The sequence below is a fragment of the Amphiura filiformis genome, chromosome 13 (genome assembly GCF_039555335.1).
Source record: "Amphiura filiformis chromosome 13, Afil_fr2py, whole genome shotgun sequence".
Classification (NCBI taxonomy): domain Eukaryota; kingdom Metazoa; phylum Echinodermata; class Ophiuroidea; order Amphilepidida; family Amphiuridae; genus Amphiura; species Amphiura filiformis.
The window spans coordinates 38891120-38915265 of record NC_092640.1 but is presented as its reverse complement, the minus strand read 5'-3'; the positions used below and the strand labels follow the sequence as shown (position 1 = coordinate 38915265).

The 24146-nt window shown below is 37.1% G+C and overlaps 1 protein-coding gene across 2 annotated transcripts; it reads right to left on the bottom strand.

Annotated features, from left to right (window-relative positions):
• Positions 1-41: 41 nt before the first annotated feature.
• On the bottom strand, positions 42-23982 carry LOC140168318 (transmembrane protein 53-like). 2 transcript variants are annotated; one of them, XM_072191680.1, is made up of 2 exons: positions 23763-23965; positions 42-3671 (listed from the first exon to the last, which is right to left on the bottom strand). In XM_072191680.1, exons 1-2 carry the CDS (start codon positions 23835-23837, stop codon positions 2751-2753), a joined length of 996 nt encoding a protein of 331 aa, XP_072047781.1. In that variant the 5' UTR covers positions 23838-23965; the 3' UTR covers positions 42-2750. The 2 variants fall into 2 exon arrangements, with proteins under 2 accessions (XP_072047781.1, XP_072047782.1); XM_072191681.1 differs by lacking the exon at positions 42-3671 and adding an exon at positions 10391-12883 and having other exon boundaries at positions 23763-23982.
• Positions 23983-24146: the final 164 nt, after the last annotated feature.

Below are 24146 nucleotides of genomic sequence, written 5' to 3'. Positions count from 1 at the left end.
GAAATTCGGAAAAATCCGGAGAAATCACACCCCTGCAATGTGTTATTACTTTTTGAGAAAAATTCAAAAAAAGACACAAATTTATCGAGGGGTGTAGTACCCCCTTAACATTTGAAGATCTCTGACCCTAATAACCACCCCTACGAGCGAGGTTTCCATACATGGAAAAGGCAGTCACTTAGCGCCCCCATTTGCAACACACCTCTGGCCTGAAATATGTAGAAATGTTGTCCTATTTTTGCTTCACAATTGGCACTTTAGCCTCATTGGAGCAGACCACATCACATCTGAGATACAATATACCTATTATACATTGTAAAGCTGGACACCTATACTGTGGTTCGCCTCAAGTTCGGTAGTGACGTAGGTGCGTATGTCGCTGTGCGCAGTATTGAACCATGCGTATAAGTTTAATCATGCAGATAGTGCATACACGGGTATGGTAGTTTTTAATTTGTCTGCACGCTTATGGTGCAACCGTGAAAATGCATGAATTGATGTCACTGCTGAATTTGACATGAACCATAGTATATGATTTGTGACAGTTGGTCCAATTGTTTGGCACAGACATACATACAAATGCGAAAATTTGAACTTACGGATTTCTGCAAATCAGCTATATACATGTACTGAAGCTATTCTTCTTTGTTCGCAGCTCCAAAAGACCCCCTTTTACCGGTACAAAGTCAGCTCCCAAAGACCCACCACCTCAACATTCCCAACGAACATACCCACCATTTTTTTATGTGCCCCACCCCCCGGTCACAACAACTTTCATTTTGCTAGGAACAAGATAAACGGTATACAAATATATGTACAACAATCTATTCTATTATTAGTAATCTACAGTACTACTATTTCTCTAATATTTAGAGTCGACTAGCTGACATACTTATAATAATACTAGAACTAATCATTTATTCCAAACATACATAATATATAATATTAATATGTACAATTTTGACGTTCAATTCTGATAACAAGATCGAGAAATGAATGCAGGAATAGCAATTTGGCATGATTTACCGAATCGATTCTCGCAAACATTTGCATAAATCGACTGTGTAATTTGCCAAGAATCAAGACTTCCACATCTTTCAGTGTAAGTGAGAATCCAGTTTGATTCATGTACCCATTACATGCCTGGAATCATTGCAAGGTAATAGGCAACATGTGATGCAGCACCTGAAAAGGGGAGGGGGACTTTGCAGGTGAAGTCAACTTTGAGTTCAGTAGGCCTATTTCTGATTTGTAAGCATTTTGCAAGTTTTAAAATGACACCTCATTTGCTAAATTGATCAAGGCATTCATATTTTATGAAAAAGCATCCCAATTTCTTATTATTTTCCTTATTTTTTCAGTCTATTGCAATCTATATCTTGAAAAGTACTTTCCTGCAAAGTCCCCTATTTTTGCTGCATCTCATCTTTCCAGGGCCTACTTCAAATCATACATATCGGTCATATTAACTTGTTGTCACTAGATGGAATGATACAGAAACTATACAATAAATAGTACTTTAAATCCATTGGCAATGTACATGTATGTGTTCATGTGTCGAGATGAAAATGAAAGAGTACACATTTTATCAAATGTTGATCATGTGGCCCATCACATTGAAACATGAGTCTTCAAATATGAACTTTTTGATTTCTTAAAACCAATTTAGAACACTACTTTTACGCCTTACTGACATCACACATTACTGATGTCGCATAGAATTCTTATTTTCTTTAAAAATAGTTATACCCGTTCATTTAAATGTGCGCTTCCGACAATTTCAATGTTTCGATATGATGGGTCACATTATTACAAAAATAATTTACATTGCAATTCATACATTGGAACCAAACTTATGCCACAATAAACTTGAACTATCTTGCTCTGGACCTCTTCTTGGTTAAAGGTCCCTTTTACTATATTTGCATAGTGGTACCTTTGTTTGACATGTTTAGTAAAAGTTCAATTTCTACTAATCCCTAACATTGGTATTTTTTTGAAATTTTTTTGTCCTGAAATTTCAGAAAAATATTTCCCTTATGTACCAACCATTTTTAGGAGTTCAGAAACTTTACACAGATCTGTTGATCCTGGATGAATCTCTGAAAGTCCCTTATTAGGCCACCAAAAATAAGATTGGTTGCCGTCAGCCCGACCGAAAAAATTACAAATGTTGGGTCGTATTTGGCGGGTTTTTTTCAACTACTTTTTTATTTTTAAAAGAAACCTTAAATTTAGACAGTATCAAGGACATTTTATATTTGTAATACTCTTATTTATGAATATTTGATTAAAAACAAGAAGTATTTCCATTTAAATTCAGTCCAAAAACACAAATTTTTTTACCATAATTTGATCAAGCATTTGCCAATACTAGCCTTTTCAAAATCGAGGAAGAGCCCATGGAAAAAAAAAAAAGGATCAACCTACTGTCCCTCCAATTTTTTGTCTTGGATGGGCAACCTAACAAATTTTTTTGGCTTTGAAATGTGAGCCCATCAGAGCAAAAATCACCAGACCTAAAACCTACCATTTGAATAATACTAACGGTTTTCTTTCCATGTACTGTTTTATAGTCACACACTCAGGGGTGTAAGTGACCACAGATAAAAAAATCTGAAAAAGTCTGAAATTTGGAAAGCTCCCATACTTTTGTGCAGAGGATGTGCAGAAAAAGAGACAAAAATCAAGATCAAAAAATCTGAATTCAGATTTTAATCTGAACTCTCACACCCCTGCACACTGTAGCTTCAAACTGAACTTTCCTGCTTCTCTGTTTCCCCGGTGTCCACACAGCTACCCATATCAGCTTCCCCATCAGTCTCCGACACCTTCTTGAAATAGTCAATCTGATTCAAGAACCCGCGTAATGTGCTCACATACTCCTCCCTGTGTTTGTACATATGGCTGACATGCAGGGATTTCTTGAACTCTTTACTTTGCACAAATGTGTGGCCCATCTCCTTTAGCGATGCCATCACTTTCCCGCAATTGTCGGGCGTGCTGATAGGATCGCTATCCGAGTAGAAGAACATAGAGGGCGCTTTCACTGGGTTGCAGTGGAACAAGCGTGAGCCTCTTTGGTGGTGCTGTCCTGCTATTCGGTAGGTCATGCTCGTGTAGAGATCCAAACTTTTCTTGACGCCAATCTGCATCATATTGTTCTTGAGCAGTGCTTTGGAGATTCCGTTCGGGATGTTGTGCGCATCAACAGGGCTGTCCCAAATCTGGCCGATAATCCTACCGGTGATCTCGTTTTCCTTTTGCAATGCCAGCATGTTGCTTAAAATCTCGGTGTAGACATACGCACCGACAGAGAATCCGTGCACCAAAATGGGTCTCTCACACTGTTCGTCGCTTTGAACAAAGTTGGCTACATTCTGCGCGATGACTTGTGCTCCCGTCTCGGGGAGCAATATCTGCATTGGTTTAACCTTAACTGTCAGAACATCGCAGCCTTGGTCTAAGTAGAATTGTGCAAAATTGCTGAGATGACGTTGCTTGGCAGCGAGCCAACTGAGTAGTAAAACAAGAGGGCGCTTTTCACCTACTCTCTCTTGTTCAATTGGTGACTTCTGTAGCGACAGATTCTCGCAGATCTTTATTTCTGGGGTTGGCGGCTCGTTGCTTGGTGATGCATAAAAGCGGACAAATCCAGGTTGCCATGGTAACTATATACACATAAATGATAAAAATATAACAAAAACATAGGTTTAGAGATATTGCATAGAAATATGAATTCTGAGGTAAGCTAGATCAGGATAGTTTTAAAATAGAGTTCAAAACAGAAAATTATAGTGTAAATTATCCCACACTAAAACATGATAAACATAATAGCAAAGTAGAGATGGGCTCAAAATACACAGCTAGGGCTAAGGGTGATTAGCACCCAAATTTTACAATAGCCCAGTGGAAATTATTTGCCAATGGCATGGCAGAAAGTACACAGGAGGACTGCTTTGCATAGATATAAAAATAAAAAAATATCAAAATAGCCCTAGCAAATCCAAGCATTTTGAGCCCTACAGTCATACATAAACAATAGGTTCAAAAGAAGCAGGAAAGCTGAACCTGCATATTGCCACAAACCAGCCAGCCATCAGGTGTAAGTATCCTGTGCTATCTTCATGTCACTGGGTCCTGCTGAGACACCAACCCATGATCCTGTGATGAAAAGAGCGCATAGATCAAAAGAGGACTTTCTCGTCTGGTCTACAAACACTCATGCCCTTATACCTTAGTCATGCAGCGTGTATTTGGGGGGCTTTGGGCGCCAGCCCGGGAGTAAAAGTAAGGCGGCAAAAAGCGAAGGGGCGGCGGAAGAAGAAGAAGGCGGCAAAAAAGCGAAGGGTGTGGCAAAGCAATTATCAAAGAAAAAGGGGTGCAAAAATGGAAAAAGCATAAAAAATTTGAAAAATGGTTGCTAGGACGCTAGCACCTAAAATCCTTTCTTTTTTTTTTTTTTAATTATTTTTATTTTATTTTATTATTTTTTTTTTTGCTCTTCACTTTTTCAAACGACCGTGAAAAAAATTGGGTCAACCTTTTCGGGCTGTTAAGGAAGGGGCGGCAAATTGTTTCTTCTTCAGCCCCCCGGGGTTGGGGCGGCCACGGTACGCCACTGTTAGTGATATTTGAGCTCTCCCTCTATTAACTTCTAACTCTTTCCAATGGGTGGGTCTGCCTGGTGCTAATTAGGAACACCGTTACACCAGGAACCACCGCTACTAACTTCATCACAGACCGCACAGCTCAGGCGTAAATTCATGTATATCTTTAGGTCACTCAGACCTGCCAAGACTCTAACCCACGATCATGTGGTGAAAAGACGAACGTGGAATTAGTGCATCTAGATCAAAAGAGGACTTTCCTGTCTTGTCCATGACACAAATGCACTTAAATACCTCTGCAACAATATGCCTCTGGGTCCTGAGTAAAACTTCATGACCAGGCAAGAGCAATGTACCTTTTGTTGGAAAAATTGCCTCCAGTTATTTCAAAGTGAATACTGGGTTTCTCCACCGCAAGTCAATTTGTACCTAACATTCCTTCTCACAAGGTAATAGGAGTATTGCATATAACAATAGACATAATCCATCAATCTCTTTTTTATTGGGGGAAGGAATTTCTGTCAAATTGACTTCTGGAGGACAAATCTAGAACCATGTATTGCAAAAATTGCCATCATTACCTCTCTTAGCACAAAGATGATGTGAAATTGCAGGTTCAAGAAAAAGATTATGAACCAGCTATCTTTTAAGGGCTAGCGGCTTGTTCACCCACCTTTGCACAGTTGAGAGACCTGAGAACACATCAGACACACCAAATTGCATTTTGAATATGAGGCTGATATCAAGTAATTTAAATTTTTTTGAAATTTGTGATATACATTTTTGGCATTTAACAGTCCTTGAAGTAAACTAGATAGACTTTAAACATCTACATGTAATGCTACATACGTACTTATAGTGTAGGCAGTTGGGATGAAAAGCGGACCATCATATGAACATTTTGACCTTTTGTATTGAAGATATATGAAGTTTCCCAAAAGACCTAAAAACTTCAGGTCTTTTCAGATCCTAAATACTAAAAGTCAAATTTTACATACAATGGTCAGCTTTTCCTCCCAGCTACATAACACTAGATTGATAAAGTTTACTTCAAGGACTGTTAAATTTCAAAGACGTTTAACGTAAGTGTCACATTTGCAACTTTTTTTAAATGGAACCAACCAACCAATATTTTTGATATGGACCAAACAGATAAACAAACTGATACAAACAAGAATTTTGGTGTCAAAAAACAGGGATGAGAGGCCTGCTTATTTTCTTCATTTTGGCTGAATGGGGAGGGAGGGTCCAAAACCCAGAGTCGATTAATTCAAACTCTAATATGTTTGTCTGTCAGCATATCGATAAGCCTTTTCAATTATTTCGTTCATTATAAACAGGGTTGTTTGATTTAAATCAATCACACTGATTTAAATTTAAATTTAAATCGCGATTTAAATCACTTGATTTTTTTTTAAATCACTGATTTAAATCAACTGTTTTACTTCATTCCTAATGTTTCTACAACTTTTGGATATAATTGAAATACCTCTATGATGTCACTTTATCTATTGCTAAAAATTCATCTTCTTTTCCCCATGATTTTACCAAATTTTTTCTTTGAAATTTTCACATGTAAAAACATGTTTTGATTTTTTTTTATAAATACCTGGTAGGATTGTGCATATGACTAGCATTCCACTGGTACTATTTTTACTTTATTACGGGGTATTCAGCATCGAAGTGGTTACGTAATTCTCTTGGTTACCGGATCACGCTATTTTGATATGCCTTCAAGTGCCATATACTTTGTGTGGTGATTGTTTCGATCGTGGTTCATAACTCAAGCGCGTGATCCCGTTGACATAGTAACATTACGTAACTTCGATACTGAATAGCATTTCTTGGAATAAAAAAAAAAAAAAACCCGATTTAAACAAGGGCTCAAATCGAAATACCGTACCACGTTTTCACACAGAAAGAAGGCAGAATTCCCCTCGCTAAGCGCGCGCCTTAGGAAAGCTCGGTCAGGAAAGCGCGCTCCTAATGTAAGTGGCTAATTGCAGTGTTATAATCACACAGGATTTTAACAAAAGAAGGCTAGCACAGGAAAGCTGCAGGATGGCGCACACCTTCCTGTGTAAGGGAATTTCAAAAGAGCCCTAAAAAAAAATCGTGATTTAAATTTTTTTTTTTAATCAACAACCCTGATTATAAAACTGTACTGACAAGGGTGAAGATTGATTGGTTTGAAACATTTTTAACTACATGTTAAGAGCCACATGATTTGTCAATTTTTGTAATCAGATTTCCATTTACAGATATTTATTCACAAAAGAATTGACATCTCCAAGGGGAAAGGGGTTTTCAACTTGCCCTACTATGTTTCCATACAACCAGGGCTCAAATTTTAGGGATGCCACCAAGGCCATTGCCTGCCCTTTTTCAGTTTTGGCCTTGGTGCCCCAGATCTTTGTCAACTTTATCATTCTTTATCATTTGTTGGCCTTGAAGCCCTTCTTTATCTTTGCCCAGTGGCCTTGAAAATTGCAAACAACATCAAATTCTTGACAATGTATCTTTTATTGATAATAATTTCTCATAATTAATAAACATAAAACAAGAGACAGTATAAACACAAGATTCACCAAGAGGCAAAAATAATTACTGATTGACACTCAGCATTGTCCAACATTTATTTTACCAATGACACTACACCAAGGTACATTTAACCATGTTTTATGCTATGCATCATATTTATGAATTTAGCATCTCTACAGGTTCAAAGGCATCGTGGGGGTGTCACTGAAAACAGGTGACAGGGGTGATACTGAAGGGATGCTGCAGCCAAACAAAATTGTTTCGCTTGCCCAAGATCGCAATAGTTGGAGAAAGCTTGTAGTTGTCTGCTCCGCAGCCGACTGATGATGATAACAGGGGTGTACAGCTATACTTTTTTCAACTCCCTCTCACCCAATGACTGCCATTTTTATTTTTGTGTCACACAATGACTTCATATTGTTGTTTTGCAGCCAACAGTCACCTAATGACCCTTGTTGGGAATGTTATGACCCACCATAGTAAAAATTCAAATCTCACTGACCGACTCATCTTTTAGGGTCTTTTTACTCAATGACTTCATGTTGGGTGCCAAATCTTTTTCTTTCTTTCTTTTTTTATATTGCAAGGCACAATTCTATATAAAAGTACTTTTTTTAATAGTACTTTTTAGTTATATTCACACAATATTTTGACATGATTACAAGATGCAACGAATTCACAATAGTTAACTTACAGTTTTTGCCAGAGAAGAACGGCACTTGTTTACATTTTGAGAGCGTCCAGAGCGTAAACACGGAAGTGGGGCTCTGATTGGCTGAATCAATCGTCTGACAATCATAGCAACAGACCGATTGTGCGTCAAATTGTTGGTTGGCACAGATCGGCGCCCTTGAAGTGAACACAAAGCTCCACGTGTGCTCGCGTCAATCTAAGCAAGGGAGTGCCGCTCTTCTCTGAAACCCAGTGTACATATCATCAGCCTACTAAAGCTTGAACCACATTTTGTACTTTGTTCTCAAAATTACAAAAAATGACTTTGGCAATTAGCATCTTTTAGGCTGACGATATCTAGAGTCTTCATAAATGCTGGCCTTTCTGAAATACACTTTGCCAAGGGAACCAAATGAACCGAATTCATTTGTCATGCAAAAAATAACTACATTTGGTTTAGGTTAAAAACAATATGTTCCTTTAAAAATTTAGACCCGTCACCCTGTCTCTTACAATTTTACAAAACTACAAATTTAAATGAAACAAAACAAGTAAATTTAAATACGTTACGTGTTACACATGTATATGTCATGACATAAAAATACAATTACAGATTACAGTACCATCAATACCTTTATCTTACAAAATGTTCCCATTATTTACTTCTAGACAACTATTTTATACAAAATTGTACAATATTAAAATGGTCAATTTTAAATATCATGATTATAAAATAAATTCTTCAAGAAAATGATGTAAAGGCAGACATTTGAAAGCAAGCGCGGTGGAGTGGATGGATATATCATTGCCTCAACTTGAAAAAAATAAAGTTTTGCATAAAATATGGACCACAAATTCTTTTATAGTTTGATTCCAACACAATATAAATCTAGGCTATTACAAAGATACATACATGTACAGATATGTACTTTTAAAGTTTCCTCTAAACCCAATGTGCTTTGAGATACACATTTTCTTTAAAATATGGACATGTTAAAAAAATATTATTCTATAAAAATGAAAACTTCTCATTTTAAGTTTAGGCTCTGTTTTATTTTGTGTATCCATTTGCAATAATGGTCTATCTGGAAAGTTTTTTTGTTTTGCTTTTTGGAAGCATACAAAATGTAAGCCAAAGCACAACTTTCCTTTCAGACATGCCTTCATTTACTGTGACACAGGGTAGGCAGGTTTGAGTGTGTACATTCCAAAAACTGGGTGTGTAAATTTAAGATTTGTGTACAAAGTATAGGCCATGTAGGCAAAAACTGGGTGTGTATTTAAAAATTTGGGTGTGTAAAACACTCCCTACACGGCTGGCTGGCTAAGCCCTTGCTGTGACACTCATAAAGCACATTAGTAGACCAAGCACAAAAACTAATTTTAAATACATACTTACTCATATAATATCCTATTGAACTACACAATATGTATCAAAAGACATTATTATATATGGCAAGAATACATACACGTAACCCACACCAAGGTGATAAACAAAACTATTTGGATGCAAAACGTGAAATACTGTACCCATGATTTTCTTTCTGAACTACCCCAGCATAATAAACATTTTTATACCGGTATATAATACCTCTTAGATTCATGTAATCTGATTGGTTGAAAGTGCCGTCAGTCATTGAATTAGCTATTCCTTCAAAATGAACTGTGCCCAGTCATGAAAACGAACTATTGACCGGTCAGTCACATGCATTCCCGGTCAGTCACATGCATTCCGATCAAACTGCGCAATCGCAACATCCACATTATTACCACATTCATTCAGTATATAAAACTTTATATTCGGGACATGGTTAAAATTATAGGCCTGCGGTGATCTCAACATAGCATGGTGTTGAGATCACTGCAGGCATATAATTTTAACCATGTTCCTCATAGCAGTCAATTTTTGTATAACATTTTACAGGGAGGGGCAACTCAACAAAAAATAGTCAGAAACTGAGAATATAAATTTGACATTTTCATATAAAATAAGTCACTCGCACACTTACACTTGGTCAGAGTGACTACATTGAAAAAGTATGAGTGATTTCAATGTTGGGCCAGCCATTTTTAGAGGCTAGATTCAGAAAAGTTTAAAGTATACATAATAACTTGTTATATACCGGCAATAGTCGGATTGTTGGTCATACCACAGATCCTGGATCTATGGTCATACAGAGTAGACTGTACCGTACATACTTTTAGCAAATAAATATGTAAATACTAATTTTAAGACTATACTGATGAGTGATCTCCATATAGAGTACTATAAACAGGGCATAATATAACGGTATTGCATCGCATTTGCTTACTACACAATCTAGCCAAATTGCTATGCAATCACACAAACACATATGAAGAGCTTTATTTCAAAACCCCTTACATCCACCTGCCCAATTTTGAGAACACATCAAAAAATCATCAAAAAAAAATCACTGATATATGGGGGTTTGCAGCTAAAGCAGTTTTTGGTGGGATGCTCATCCTACCCAGGCATCCCACCAAAAACTGCTTTTGTTGAAACCCCCTTATATCAGTGATTTTTTTGATGATATTTTGATGTGTTCTCAAAATTGGGCAAGTGGATGTAAGGGCTTTTGAAACAAAGCTCTTCATATGTCATTGCTATACATAATTATTGCTAAAAACTTTGTCACAATTTTGTTATGCAAAATTCTGACACTAAAACTATTACTTGGACTATTAAAATTCGATATTTTCCTGAGAAGGGCAACTCAACATTAAAAAGTAATTATAGTATATAAATAAAGATATCCTAAAAATAAGTCGCTCATGCACACACATACACTAAGCCACATGGTGGCAAAAATTGCAAAAGCACCCCTATAAAGTCGGCAGTTACTTATCTGGTAGGTTTTGAATTGGAAGTTCAGTTGTGCCTATTTGGAAATGTTCAAGAGTTCGCATTAATCCTGAACAATCAATAACTTGTTAAAAATCATAATCAATTAAAATTATTTGAACCTCCTAAAAAAAGCAATTATTACATACACATGTACAATATTAAAACTTATACAGGAGTTGGTTTCTGCACAAACAGGCAAATTTGAGACCTGCTCCCATGAAATGACTTAAAGTCACAAGTTGTGAGTTTTGAGGTGTTCCAACTGTTTAGTTGATGTTTTTTGCTTGAAGACACCAGGATTTGTCAGTGGAATGTCCTTTATGAATGGGGACATAATTGAATACAGAGCCTAATTTGTCCCCATTCACAAAGGGCATATCACTGACTTTACAGGTGTCATCAAACAAAGGACAGCAGCTCAACAATTGGAAGGTCTCGAAACCCCCAACTTGCGACTTTAGGCTCATTTCGTGGGAGCAAATTTGTATTAGTGATCAGTCAAGTTCATAGGTTGCCATTTGGGGGCAGTGGCTAGGAACCTTCAGGACTGGCAAGGAAAATAATGTTTATACATGTAGTTTACACATGTGTAGGCAACACCAGAATTAGTTTTGAGGATTTTTTTTTAGCTGTGTGCAAGCCACCTGCCCAGGGTGAGCACTCATTAAAAATTTGTGATGGGGATCTGTGGCAACATTGACCTCCATTTTTCAACGACCTCTCACCCAATGACCCCCTTTCTTGTTTTACTGAACTCCCTCTCACCCAATGACCCCCTTTTTTGTTTTTCCTGTCACCAAAACAACCCACTTTTTTCAAAAAATCAGGGAAACATTCTGATAATCTCTCACCGAATGACCCCGTTGTCATTATTTTTCTTCACATTTAAAAAATTTTGATGACTTTTTGAAAATTTTGTATCAACTGTTACAGTTTGACCCAGATTTTTCCCAGTCTCACAAAAAGACCCCGTTTTTTGGTATGATTTTACCCAGTCTCACAGAAAGGGTATCTCTTGTCAAGTTGAGAATAATGCAATGTTGGATTCCGAAGTGGCAGATTCGAATCAGTGCTGTTCACAGGATGGTTGCATCACCAATCACCATTCAACATGTGTGTGTATACATCCAGCTCCTGCTGGGTTAGCATGCGATTAAGTTAGCATGCGATTCAAATCTGTCACTGCGAAATCCAACATGGCGTTACTCTCAACTTGATACAAGAGACTGAGACTATAGTTTAGAAATTTGATTTGACATGTACTGTATTGCGTACAATTATGATCGATTTAATGTCAAACTGCACTTTCAGTTTTCTCTGATGAAGTACCACTGCTCTCCTCTGATGACACTTTCTTGAAGTAATCAATCTGGTCCAAAAACAACCTCAAAGTGCTCACATATTCTTCTCTGTGCTTATACATGTGACTCACATGTGGCGATCCCTTGAACTCTTTACCCTGTACGGATTCGTGACCGACTTCTTTCAGCATACCGATTGCTCTTTCGACAGCACGCGGCGAGGTTATTGGATCTGCGTCAGAATAGAAGAAAATCGAGGGCGCTTTGACCGGATTGTGGTGGAACAACCGTGAACAGCGTAGATGGTGCTGTCCTGCGATGTTGAAAGTCAGATTTTGGTACATTTCGAGACTTTTTCGTAACCCTGTTTGCATGGTTTGATTTTTCAGCAGTACTTTTGACATTCCGATTGGAATGTTGTCCAAATCCACTGGGCTGTCAAAAATCTGGCCTATGATGCGACTTGTGATTTCTTTCTCCTTTTCTGCATCAAGCATACTTTGTAAGATCTCGCTGTAGACATACCCTCCGACGGAGAATGTGTGTACAAGGAGGGGCTTATCCTGCTGCTCAGTGTGTTGAAGAAATTGCACGACATTCTTGGCAAGAACTTGGGAGCCTGATTTTGGCAGCAAAATTTGCATGGGTTTTATCTTAATTGTTAACACATCGCAACCTTGGTCTAAATAGAAACGACTGAAGTTGCTGAGGTGGCGTTGCTTAGCAGCCAACCAACTGAGGAGCAACACAAGAGGGCGCTTTTCACCGCTGCTCTCTACATTCTTTGGCGACTTCTGAAGTGAAAGGTTGTCGTCAATACGGATTTCGGGAATTGTTGGTCCGTCAGAGGTAGCCGCTGCATAAAAGCGAACAATGCCCGGTTGCCAAGGTAACTGTTCACAAAAAACACAGAAAAAATTGAAAATTACAAATCTGTCCATAGGTCCCAGTATTCTTTTAATGCTATGCCAACACCCTGGAAGAAGTTGAAATGAAACTACTTGCTACTCTATCAGTAAACAAGATGAGCTATAGACCACTTGACATGTGACGTCATTGCACGGCAGCATGCGCGCTAATTATGGCAATTTCCATTGTTCTTTGCCAGTGCGCGTAGGCATCGCAGTTTGCTCAGGGCACATGTATTTTAAATCGCTCACTACATTCAGTACAAGAAAGCCATCAAACAGTGTAGCGGTTCGTTCAAGCACATCGATAGACCAGTCCCTTGCCTTTGTTGATAAACAATGACGTCAAGTGGTCTAGGATTTAAATTTTCCTTACAGAAGTAAACTGTAAATCTTATAAGAACTTCTTTAAGCAAAAGATTAAATCCTACTCTCCGGAAGAAGTTGTTGCAAAGAAATGCGAGCACAGAGAAAGTTGTGTTCTTGGTTCGTTATTTCGAGTTTTAAAGATGTATAAAATTAGTTACAAATTGAGCCCAGATGACAGTGCTGATTTATCATAAAAATTGATAAAAAGCAGGATTTGTTGCCAGTATAGTGCTGACTTTCTTAGCATCTATATTTCACTCTATTAGAAAATTGAAGCATGGATCAGAGGTATTTTGCAAAGCCGAGTACATTTGTATCATCAAGTGTCACTACCAGTTGACCTTGAGTCAATTGTGAGTGACACAATTTCCAGACTACATCATGTATGTAATTACTAATTAGTGTTTCCACAAGTGCTACCAGCATTTGATCATCAGCGATAGCGATTTGAATCTTGGTCGCTGCGACTGACATGATGATTGATAAGTGTTACATGTAACTGTTTCAAGTTAGTTGCCGTGTTGACCAGTCAGTCACAGACCTGTTAGTGCTGTTTGCTTAGTGCTTACACTGGTTATAAGTTATTATAGAAATTTATCTATTTATTTTATTCTTTTAAAACCAGGGTAGCCCCTTCAGTATCAGGTACTGATCTCCAAGGGGGCCATGAGTACCAATCATTACAATTTAAAGGAAGGTTACCTGATATATTTGGAAAATCAAATTCTTTAAGGGGTACTACACCCCTGCCCAATTTGGTGCCTATTTTTGCATTTTTCTCAAAAATTATAGAGCATTGGTGACAAGTAAGATATGTATAGGGGCAATGACTACAACTGCTACACTGGAAATTTTATTTCAGCACAGACAACAGTTGTGGAGTTACAGTCAAAAATGAGGGAAAACCAATATTTGATCGATAAATCAATAACTACTTGCCTTGAGTTGCTGAATTTTCAGTGCAGTAGTTGTAGTTCTTGCCCCTATAATATACATATCTTACTTGTCACTAATGCGCTATAATTTTTGAGAAAAACTAAAAATAAGCAAAAATTGGCTAGGTGTAGTACCCCTTAAAACTTACGTATATAACATAAAATGTCATCCCTCTCAAGCACTCATGCAAAAAGAAAATGTTAATTTTTATTGTAAATGTGACTAATTCCTAATGGAATTACCGACATTTCAACAGTGTGATATTGGTAGTCTACAGTATCTTTATTAATGATAATTATCACGATCATGTAATATATTGATTTCAAGTGAAAGCCTAGGCCCTATTTTTCTCACATATTGAAATTAGAAGTTCCAACTCAGTGTATTTCCCAAGATATCATCAAAAAATGGACGAATTAGTCAAAACTACATGGTATACCATAGTTTTGACTAATTCGCAGTTTTTTGATGATTTCTTCGAAATACACCGATTCAAACGCCAAATTTCAATATGTTTATGAGAAAAATATGAGCTTTTTGATACCAAAATCAGCATTTTGATGAGGTAAAGTTGGGCATGAGATTTTCAATCAGGTTACCCACCTTTAAGATGTAGAAGTTTGCATTTAAAATTTAAAGCAATGCACGAAGACCAAAGTTATTTCAGTATACGGGTACACATAATTACAAAGAGACACATTCAAATAAGATCACAATTCAGGAGAAACAGTGTATTTGTAAAGTGCCAAATTTTATTCTCTTATACATTTATTACCGGTACACAGAATAATTCTACAGATGTTTAAGTTACAGAAAGTTTTCAAAGACTCAAAGTGCCTCTGCTCTGGTCCCCGGCTCTGGTCTTACACAATATAATGTACGTAAAAAACAGTAGGCCTACTTTGAGGCCAGTTCTAGGGCTAGGCCGGCCAATCTGGCTTACTTGAGAACTCTAGCTTCAAAATTTCACATGATAGCTTTGCATTCAAATTTCAATGCTAGAGTGTGTTGCTATTGTTTTTCGGTCATACAGCGATGCAATTTTTTGTACCGGAGATTATTTATTCCAGATGTTTATGTTGAAATTTGGATGAAAGTCATTTCCATGAGTATGACTATGAGTCAACTGTATCTTTTGAGCAAGATTTGCCTATTTTGGACAGTCTAAAATTTTGCTGATTGTAATTTTAGCAACATTTTTGATGCGATATAGCCTGTCATGCCTGTCGTGATCGGCTGTGTTTACATGTACTTCTGAACTTCCATTGCATGGATGATTGCGTTACACGACATCATCAGGGTCAGAATTTCGGGGAGAATCCATGAATGGATTCTCGCAAAGATTATCGTAAACAGATAATTTAGGGGTTCATTCATATATTTTCATGACTAAGCGGTTGTTTATGCCCGAGGGGCGCTTGCCCGTTCATACATACCAGAACATTTTGTGATTCATATTTCATCAAAATATTAACAAAAAATAACAAGAAACATCATTCACTGTCATTAAAAACCATGAATTTCGTTCGTTCTCCCTACCACTGCAATCGCACATCCGGGCCACCGGGCATAAACGCTGTTTATGCCCGGCTCTCGACCAATCACGCGCGCCGTTATATAGCGCATATGTATGAACAGGGAATCAAAGTTGATTCTCGCAAACTTTTGCAGTTTACACAGAAGTTGATTTGCAAGAATCCAAATGATTCCCGCAAATTTATTCTGCAAGAATCAAGATTGATTCTCGCACTGTGAAACGAAATTCTGACCCTGCATGATCATGCTTCAGCAAATCCGACTAGATTTTGAATGCACAATGGATGGTCTCTAGCCTAGAATGTGAAGCTATCGGTGAGCAAATTCTTGGCTAGACTTCTCGAGCAAGTCTGGCCTTGAATGTCATGAATGTGGACTTATGTGGTCCAGGGTGCTCCCATCCCGGCCCGGCCTGGGGAAGCTGTCGGAAAGCGAATTTGAATTTGCAGTGCAGTTAGACTTCTCGAGAGCAAGGTATGAAAAACCACATAGCTTATTCATAGAATGTTAATAGTACCATTTATACTATTAGTTAATTCCATTGCACTGGGCCTTGCCTTTGGCCATTCAATGCCTTTGCTGCCATTTACGATAGGTTTTTAAGGGCTGGGGTATGAACGTTTGGACAGTATTTATTTTGGGACATTAGAGCACATCAGACATATCGAATTGCATTCTGAATCGAAGAATGTCCTTCTGATATCAAATAATTTTGATTTTTGAAATTGCAATTTAATACACATTTTATGGCAAATCATTAAAATTGATATTTTTGATATTTAACAGTACTAAAGTAAACTTTATAAATCTGATGATTTATACTTAAAGTGTATGTAGGTGGGATGAAAAGCCGACGATCAATTGAAAATTTTGACCTTTCAGTATTGAATATATGGATTTTTTTTCCAAAAACACCCAAAAAAATTAGGCCTTTTTGGGAAAAAAATCCATATCTTCAATATGAAAGGTCAAAATTTTCAATTGACCGTCGGCTTTTCCTCCCAGCTACATACACTTTAAGAATATATCATTAGATTTATATAATTTACTTCGAGGACTGTTACATATCAAAAATTTGAAAAATATCAAATTTTTATAATTTGTCATAAAATTTGTGTTATATTATGATTTTTAAAAAATGAAAATTATTTGATATCAGAAAGACATGCTTCATATTCAGAATGCAATTCGATAGGTCTGAGGTGCTCTCAGTCTCATGTCCCACAAAAAATACTGTCAAAACGCAATAAACGCTCATTCTAGATCCCTTAAGAGAGTTTATCCGATAGACTCAGATGGTAGGTGGAAGATGGGGGTCAGCAAATTTTGTTCATATTTTGTCAATCAAACATGTGTCCATGAGTATTTACAGTGGCTGTATAAAAAATTTTTGAGGACCCCCACTTGGAGATACTGGACCCCCCTCAAATTGACACCCATGAAAGGTCTTCTCAGACACAAAAACTTTGAAATGTGCACTAACTTTTGATTGGAACCACGTAGTAACGCGCATCTGCAGACATTTTATTTATACTTCACAGTAATTATACACATTTTGTCTCTACATAACAATTAAAAATTCTTTGGACAACGTTTGGGTTGCTCCATTTTCAGAGAGGGGTGCAATGGTCTTTTCAGTAATTGTATAGATGTGAAAAATCCTAATTTTGAAGCCAAGTTTGCAAGATGATTATGAGAGTTCCTCAATATTTTTGTCAAAGTTATTTACTTGTTGGATAAAGTAAATATAGGTTAAACAATTGAGCAAATAAAAATCGTGGAGACTTTTCCCATTTTAAAATGAGCACATCTTACTTTATGCTCTTTTTCAGAAAAGTGCAAAATTGCGGTATTTTCATGCTTAACTCAGGTTCAGTGATTTTCCAAGCTTGAAAATGAATTTGATGAAAAGGAAGCCTATCAGAAGTAAACAGCATCAACAACGCTATTACATAATAAATTGGGGCCATAAGTGTCTTCGATAAACTTTTAGAACAGGACTATTCCATAATTAGTTGGGGGTCAATACCCCGGGTCAGTACTAAAATTCCGTCTGTGCTGATTTAAAAATAACCTTTTGATTAGAACCACATAATAACACGGATCTGCAGACATTTTATTTATACTTCAAAGTAATATACACATTTTGTCTCGACATAACAATTACAAATTCTTTGGACAACGTTTGGGTTGTTCCATTTTCAGAGAGGGGAGTAATGGCTTTTTCAGCAATTGTATATACCGGTAAATGTAAAAAATCCTAATTTTGAAGCCAATTTTGCAAGATGATTATGAGAGTTCCTCAATATTTTTGTCAAAGTTATTTACTTGTTGGATAAAGTAAATATAGGTTAAACAATTGAGCAAATAAAAATCGTGGAGACTCTTTCCATTTTAAAATGAGCACATCTTACTTTATGCTCTTTTTCAGAAAAGTGCAAAATTGCGGTATTTTCATGCTAAACTCAAGTTCGGTGATTTTCCAAGCTTGAAAATGAAATTTGATGAAAAGGGAGCCTATCAGAAGCCCGGGATCAGAAGTAAAAAAAACATCAACAACACTATTACATAATAAATTGGACCTAAATTGTCTTGGATAAATGCTTAGAACAGGACTATTCCATAATTAGTTGGGGGTCAGTACCCGGGGTCAGTACTAAAATTCCGTCTGTGCTGATTTAAAAATAACCCTGTTGCATCATGCTTAATGCACCCTCAAAAGAATATTACTTTTTTCTTCCAAGGAATGGCAACTGCATCAACAAATTGCTCAAAATGAAGAAAATTGGTCGATTTGGGGTCAAACTGCCCAAAATCCAAAGGTCATAGGTCACAGAAAAATGTTGTTGCTGTCATCTGGGATTAGGGATGCAACAAAAAGTTTTACCTTGATGATAATGGGGACGAAACGCGGGGGGACAAAACTTTCGAGTAGATCATCTGATGCGCGTTGGTACCGATACCGGAGATGAAATTTAGCAGCGACCACATGGCACTGATGATATCTAGGACACTATTGGTCACATTTTTTAAGTTGGGACCCTAAAAAGGGTGGATTTGTCACATTTTTTCGTTTATTTGCCATTCAAATGCTCATATTTCTCAAACAAGACATCACAATTGAGTATATTTAGTCTCATTTGGAAGATAATTTATTGCTTTAATAATATCTGTAAGATAAAATTATAAAGAAAGTTTACATTAATTACTATAACTTGTTAATTATAATTGGTCAGGGGTGGAGGAGGGTGAGGATGCGCGAGGGTGAGGATGCGCACTGTGTATTTCAATGGGATAGGCAATATAAATGAATAACGGCGTGTATATTAGTTCATTAACTTATTATTTTATTTGGATAGTAGCATTATTGTAATAACCCAACCTAAATAAATGTTAATTTAATTCCCAATTAATTAATATCACTAATTAATTAGAGCCTCACTATATTACAAACAGTGTTCGAAATAAGCACTTATCCTCTTGTCCTCTTGTCCAAAAATCACTGGGGATAACCATATTGAGATATGTACTTATCCTCTGGACAACCACTATATTTTACCTCTTAAATATGACACATTTTGGGGACAACCAAAATGTTTTGAGGACAAGCAGAAATTATGCTTTAGTTGTCCTCGGGACAACCTCCATATTTTCCTTATTTCGGACACTGATTACAAATACCACCCGAAAATGCCGATTATTACCCATTTTGAATTATAATTGGGGGAAATAGCTCTGCAGTGGTTTAATGCAGCCAGGCTATTATTAATTCATGTTCTTTGATTTTTTTAAAAACAATTGAAAGCTTTTATATTAATTATTAGTGTTATCCACTATACAGTATATCCACACCATACATTGTTTTAGGAGCCATTTGCCATGCAACTGCATAAAGACTTACAAATTATCACCCTATATGATTGTCAAATTGTTATGTTGATTTTCACAGATCAGCAGTAAAACTATTAACAAGATGTCAGTGCAATTATTGCCAGGCATAACATGTTGTGATCAATAAATAATATTGTGAATGTGGGTAATTACATAATCATCGAAATTTGTTTTCTTCATTTTTTGAACACCCTGTATAATCAAATCTGGCATTTTGAAATGAATTGTTCCTTTCTGACATGAAGATATGTTCATGAATTTCATTTGAACAAATAGAACATACATTTTTGTCACATATGCCTGTACTAAACAGAATTTATAGTTTTTTAATGTAAAAATCAGACAAATTTTGATCACCCTGTAATTCCGTTATACAACTAATTAACCTCTATAAATTATATATGTCTGGATGGGCATTACTTTTGGCTTCTCAAATATGGACTTCAATTTTTATTTGAATACACTGTGTATGAACTAGAAAGCATACAACAAATTGCATTACATTGTAATATTTCTTTTGTTACACCCTGTATATTTCCTAGGTCACCCTGTATACTGGAAAAATCATTAGATATTTGCAATCCTCAATATCTCAGGTTTCCGACAATGTATACTTTTGCACACTTTGGATAATTATTTTTCGAGTTATTAGGCATAGAGCACTAATACATGTAATTTTTGTCAAATGTGTGTATGTGACACAATAGGGTCCCAACTTAAAAAATGTGACCTATTATGCAGCAGATTGAGATTGTGCCTGTGACACGCTAGCCATTTATATTACTTTTTTTGTAAATTTTACCTCATATTGTGGAGAAGTCGTTAAATATTTTACTCCCAAATAGCCAGCATCTGGGATAATAAATTTTCTTTCCCTGATCTTATTTTAACACACCACTGTCACCGTAGATGTGCAAGGGTTAATACACATGGCTTGGTTGGAGCTTACCGCTGCTGACAGTGTAAAAAACAAAAAGTTCAGGAAGAGACTTGATTTATTACCCCTGATACTGGCTATTCGGGGGGTAAAATGTTTAAGGTCATGTTCACATCATGTGCGTATTTTTTTGGGGGGACTTTGGGGCATGAGCCCCGGGTTAAATCAGGGGCAGCAAAAAAGAAGGGCGGCGGAAGATAAAGGCGGCAAAAGACTAAAGAAAAAAAAGGGTGTGACTTAAGGGCGCCAAGAATAATTATCAATGAAAAAGGGCGAAAAATTATGGAAAATTACAGAAACTATACCATTTTGACTGTCAACAGGGCAACACCTGTAGGCGGTGACAAGGCTTTAGCTAGAGACCCGTCCGGCCGTCATTTGGACGCCCTGTCACGAAAATGGACTGCCTAGGACGGCCACTGAAATTGCAAAAAAAAAAAAAAAAAAAAATTTTTGTAGTTTTGTAGTGTCCCCGGACCTAGACCTAAATGCTAGGATCATTCATGGTTGACCTTAAAAAAAATGGATATAGGTGTAGGGCTGGCACTTTCGCACTAAGGGGCATTCGGTGAGAGCAAAATGTAAAAAATATGGGGTCATTGGGTGAGAGCATGATTTTTAGCATTCGGTGAGAGCAAAATGTAAAAAATATGGGGTCATTGGGTGAGAACATGACCTTTTTTTAAATGGAATCTTTGGGTGAGAGCTGAAACAGCGCCACAAAAACCTCGAAAATCGAATTTCTAGTTCTAAATGGCTTCAAATTTCATTGTTTTTTCAAAATAAGTAACAAAATCAGTGATAAATGAAAATTGCTGTTCAAATTGATCCAACTTGTAAGGGTCTTTGGGTGACAGATCAAATGGAAAAATAGGGGGTCTTTGGGTGACAGAGCATGTGTTCAGTAAAAAATATGGGGTCTTTGGGTGACAGCGATGCTGCTGAAAAGGGGGTCTTAACAGCCCTACATGCGTGTCACCTCCAAAGTTGGAGTGCCCCCGGGCATTATCTACTGGCGATTTTACCAATATGCTGTAAAAGAGAAACACCTACCCCTGCACTTTTGCATTCTTAAATGTGTTTCTTAACTCCTCAATGCAATAACTGACTATTGGCTCAAGAAAATGGACTGCTACAGTGAAAAGATCTTACATTTGATGTTGGTGTTGTATACATCATCATTATAAATTCCAATGTCACATATTGGGAAAATCCACGTTTGTGTTTTATGAAAAGTAAACAAGTCTCCATGATTTTTATTGCATTATATAAATGACCTATGTACAGAAGTTCTCTCCTGTAATGAGCAATTTGAGAAAGATTGAGGAACTCCTACAGTGACGTCACAAAGTAGAGCCAAATTGGTCAAGCTGGGAGATTCCACCTTTGTTGATAGAAAGACAGCCTAGGCTAATAGAAATTGGCACTCCATTCGTGGTGGATAATAAGTTTAAAACATGTAGGCCTAGCTATGTCCGGCAGGGTGATTCTTTGTTGGATTATTTTATTTGATCCTATTTGCGACCTCTGAGGCTCTTCTCATAATTTATTACTTTCCTTTTCTCACAAGTAAAGTCTGAAACATCGAGAGTCGACTCGTAGTACCGTCCATGCGAACTTGGATGCCCGGCTTGGATGTAAGCTTAAGCGCTAGCCGCTTAGGCCTGTTGACGCAAATTAAAGAAAGTAGAACACTTGGAAGTATGACTATATCCCGGGACTATATCTGCCTCTGTATTTTGCAAACTAAAACAAGAATAGGGCCTACTCTATTAAATAAATACGAAAATGAAAGTAGGCATATGACTGAATTAATTTAGATGCCAAGACACTGAAACTGATATCGTAAAAGTCACACCGGCACTTGCACAAAGTTATGAATGTATCATGCCGTACAATGGTTTATACTCATCACATGGTCGGGGCCCGGTGGGGTCACTCAACTTGCAATACTGACCGCACGATCGTTACCAAAATCAAGGAAAAAGGGGTCATTTTTAGGGCATGTCCATGGACAAAAATTGTCTGTGAAATTGGAAAAATAGGGGTGTTTTATTGCACAAATGTCTGCGTAAATTGAAAAAGGGGTTCTTATTTTTTCTCCTGATCCCATGGCCAGATAAAAAATTCACAGGAATACATTTGGTTTCCTACTTTGTACTCATCCCGTGATCAATATTGTTCTCGGTTCTGATTTATATGCAAGGGGTACTACTTGCATTCTGTGATGCCCTTGTTAATTACTGGAAAAAAAACCATTCATAGGCCTAAAAATCCCTTCCTTGAAATGTTGAAATAGAGTCAAAATTGCAAATGTGTCCTCGGAATCTAAAAAATAGGGGTGTTTCAGAGTACCATTTTGTCCTTGTTTTGGAGTAAAAAAGGGGGTAAATGTCATGATTTGTCCTTGAAATCGACTGGAAAAGGGGGTAATTTGTACTTGTGGTAACGGTCCTATGCGTCCCCCCTGCCAGGGAGTGACCCCACCGGGGGTCGGGGCACGTTTGTAGGGCTATTTGCATGCTTGTCATGGGTCGACCTGGCTAAAAATCCTGGCGTTTGCGGGCCGAATGTGGCAACCCAAAATTTACGGTCGACCTGGGAGAAACCGATTTACGATAACTTAGGTGGTCTATCGTGTGTGATACGCTATTTTTGGTCGACCTGGGATTTTTTTCTCCCAGCTTGACCCAAAATGCCAAAGTAGAGTGATATTTCACTTTTCTTCAAAAGTTGTAAAATGTGAAATATAGGCCCTCACCCCTGTTCATAAATGGAACATCCCAATATAAACATTTATTGTTTTATATTTTTTCATTAAAGATAAAGGATGAAAGATGGTGTGTAGAAAAATTTACTTTCATAGATACTTGTCTTAGGTCCCAAACATTTCTTCAAAAATGGTATAAAACGGCATTTTACAAGTCAGGGAAATACGTGTTTGGGGCATATTTTAGGGGTCCCATATTTCCCAGGAGGGGGCATATCAGATTTTTTCATACTGATTATTATGAACACTTATCCAAACTTATTAAATTGCCAAAATATGGTTGAAATTTGCTGACCCCCATCTTCCGCCTTTTTCCCATGGCATCTGTATTTCTCAGATAAGTTCTCTTAAAACAATACATTTTTATATAAAAAGAAGAAGAAATATTGATTTAAAAAAAATCAAAATTTGATCAATCAAATTACCTCTGCCGATGCATTTGACGCTAAGCTGGCAAGACTTGGTCGCCGCATGTGCATTCCTGCTGCTGCACGGATCATGATGATGTTTCTTTTATTTTACAGGAGCTAAAATGGATGAAAAATCTCTCTAAAATATAGTGGTCTAAAACTGAAACAGTCCTTCTTGCACTGAAAAATACTGGCGAATGATAACACGCGTCGCTGTCGTGCACATGCTACGTAACGTTGCCAATCATCCGATACAAAAGCACCCAATCGCTGGCATTGTTCCGCCCAAACCAGCTATTGAATGAAACTTTTACATTACGTAAATTTCCTTGTATATCAATACACCCAATTGGGTGGAATTTACTATTTTTTCTCAAGGTCAACGGACTTGTAATTGAT

Coding starts and splice junctions, on each gene's coding strand:
- LOC140168318 (XM_072191680.1), bottom strand. CDS start 23,837: ATGATCCGTGCAGCAGCAGGAATGCACATGCGGCGACCAAGTCTTGCC. Junction 3,672..23,762: donor CGTCAAATGCATCGGCAGAG/GTAATTTGATTG, acceptor ATGTGTATATAG/TTACCATGGCAACCTGGATT.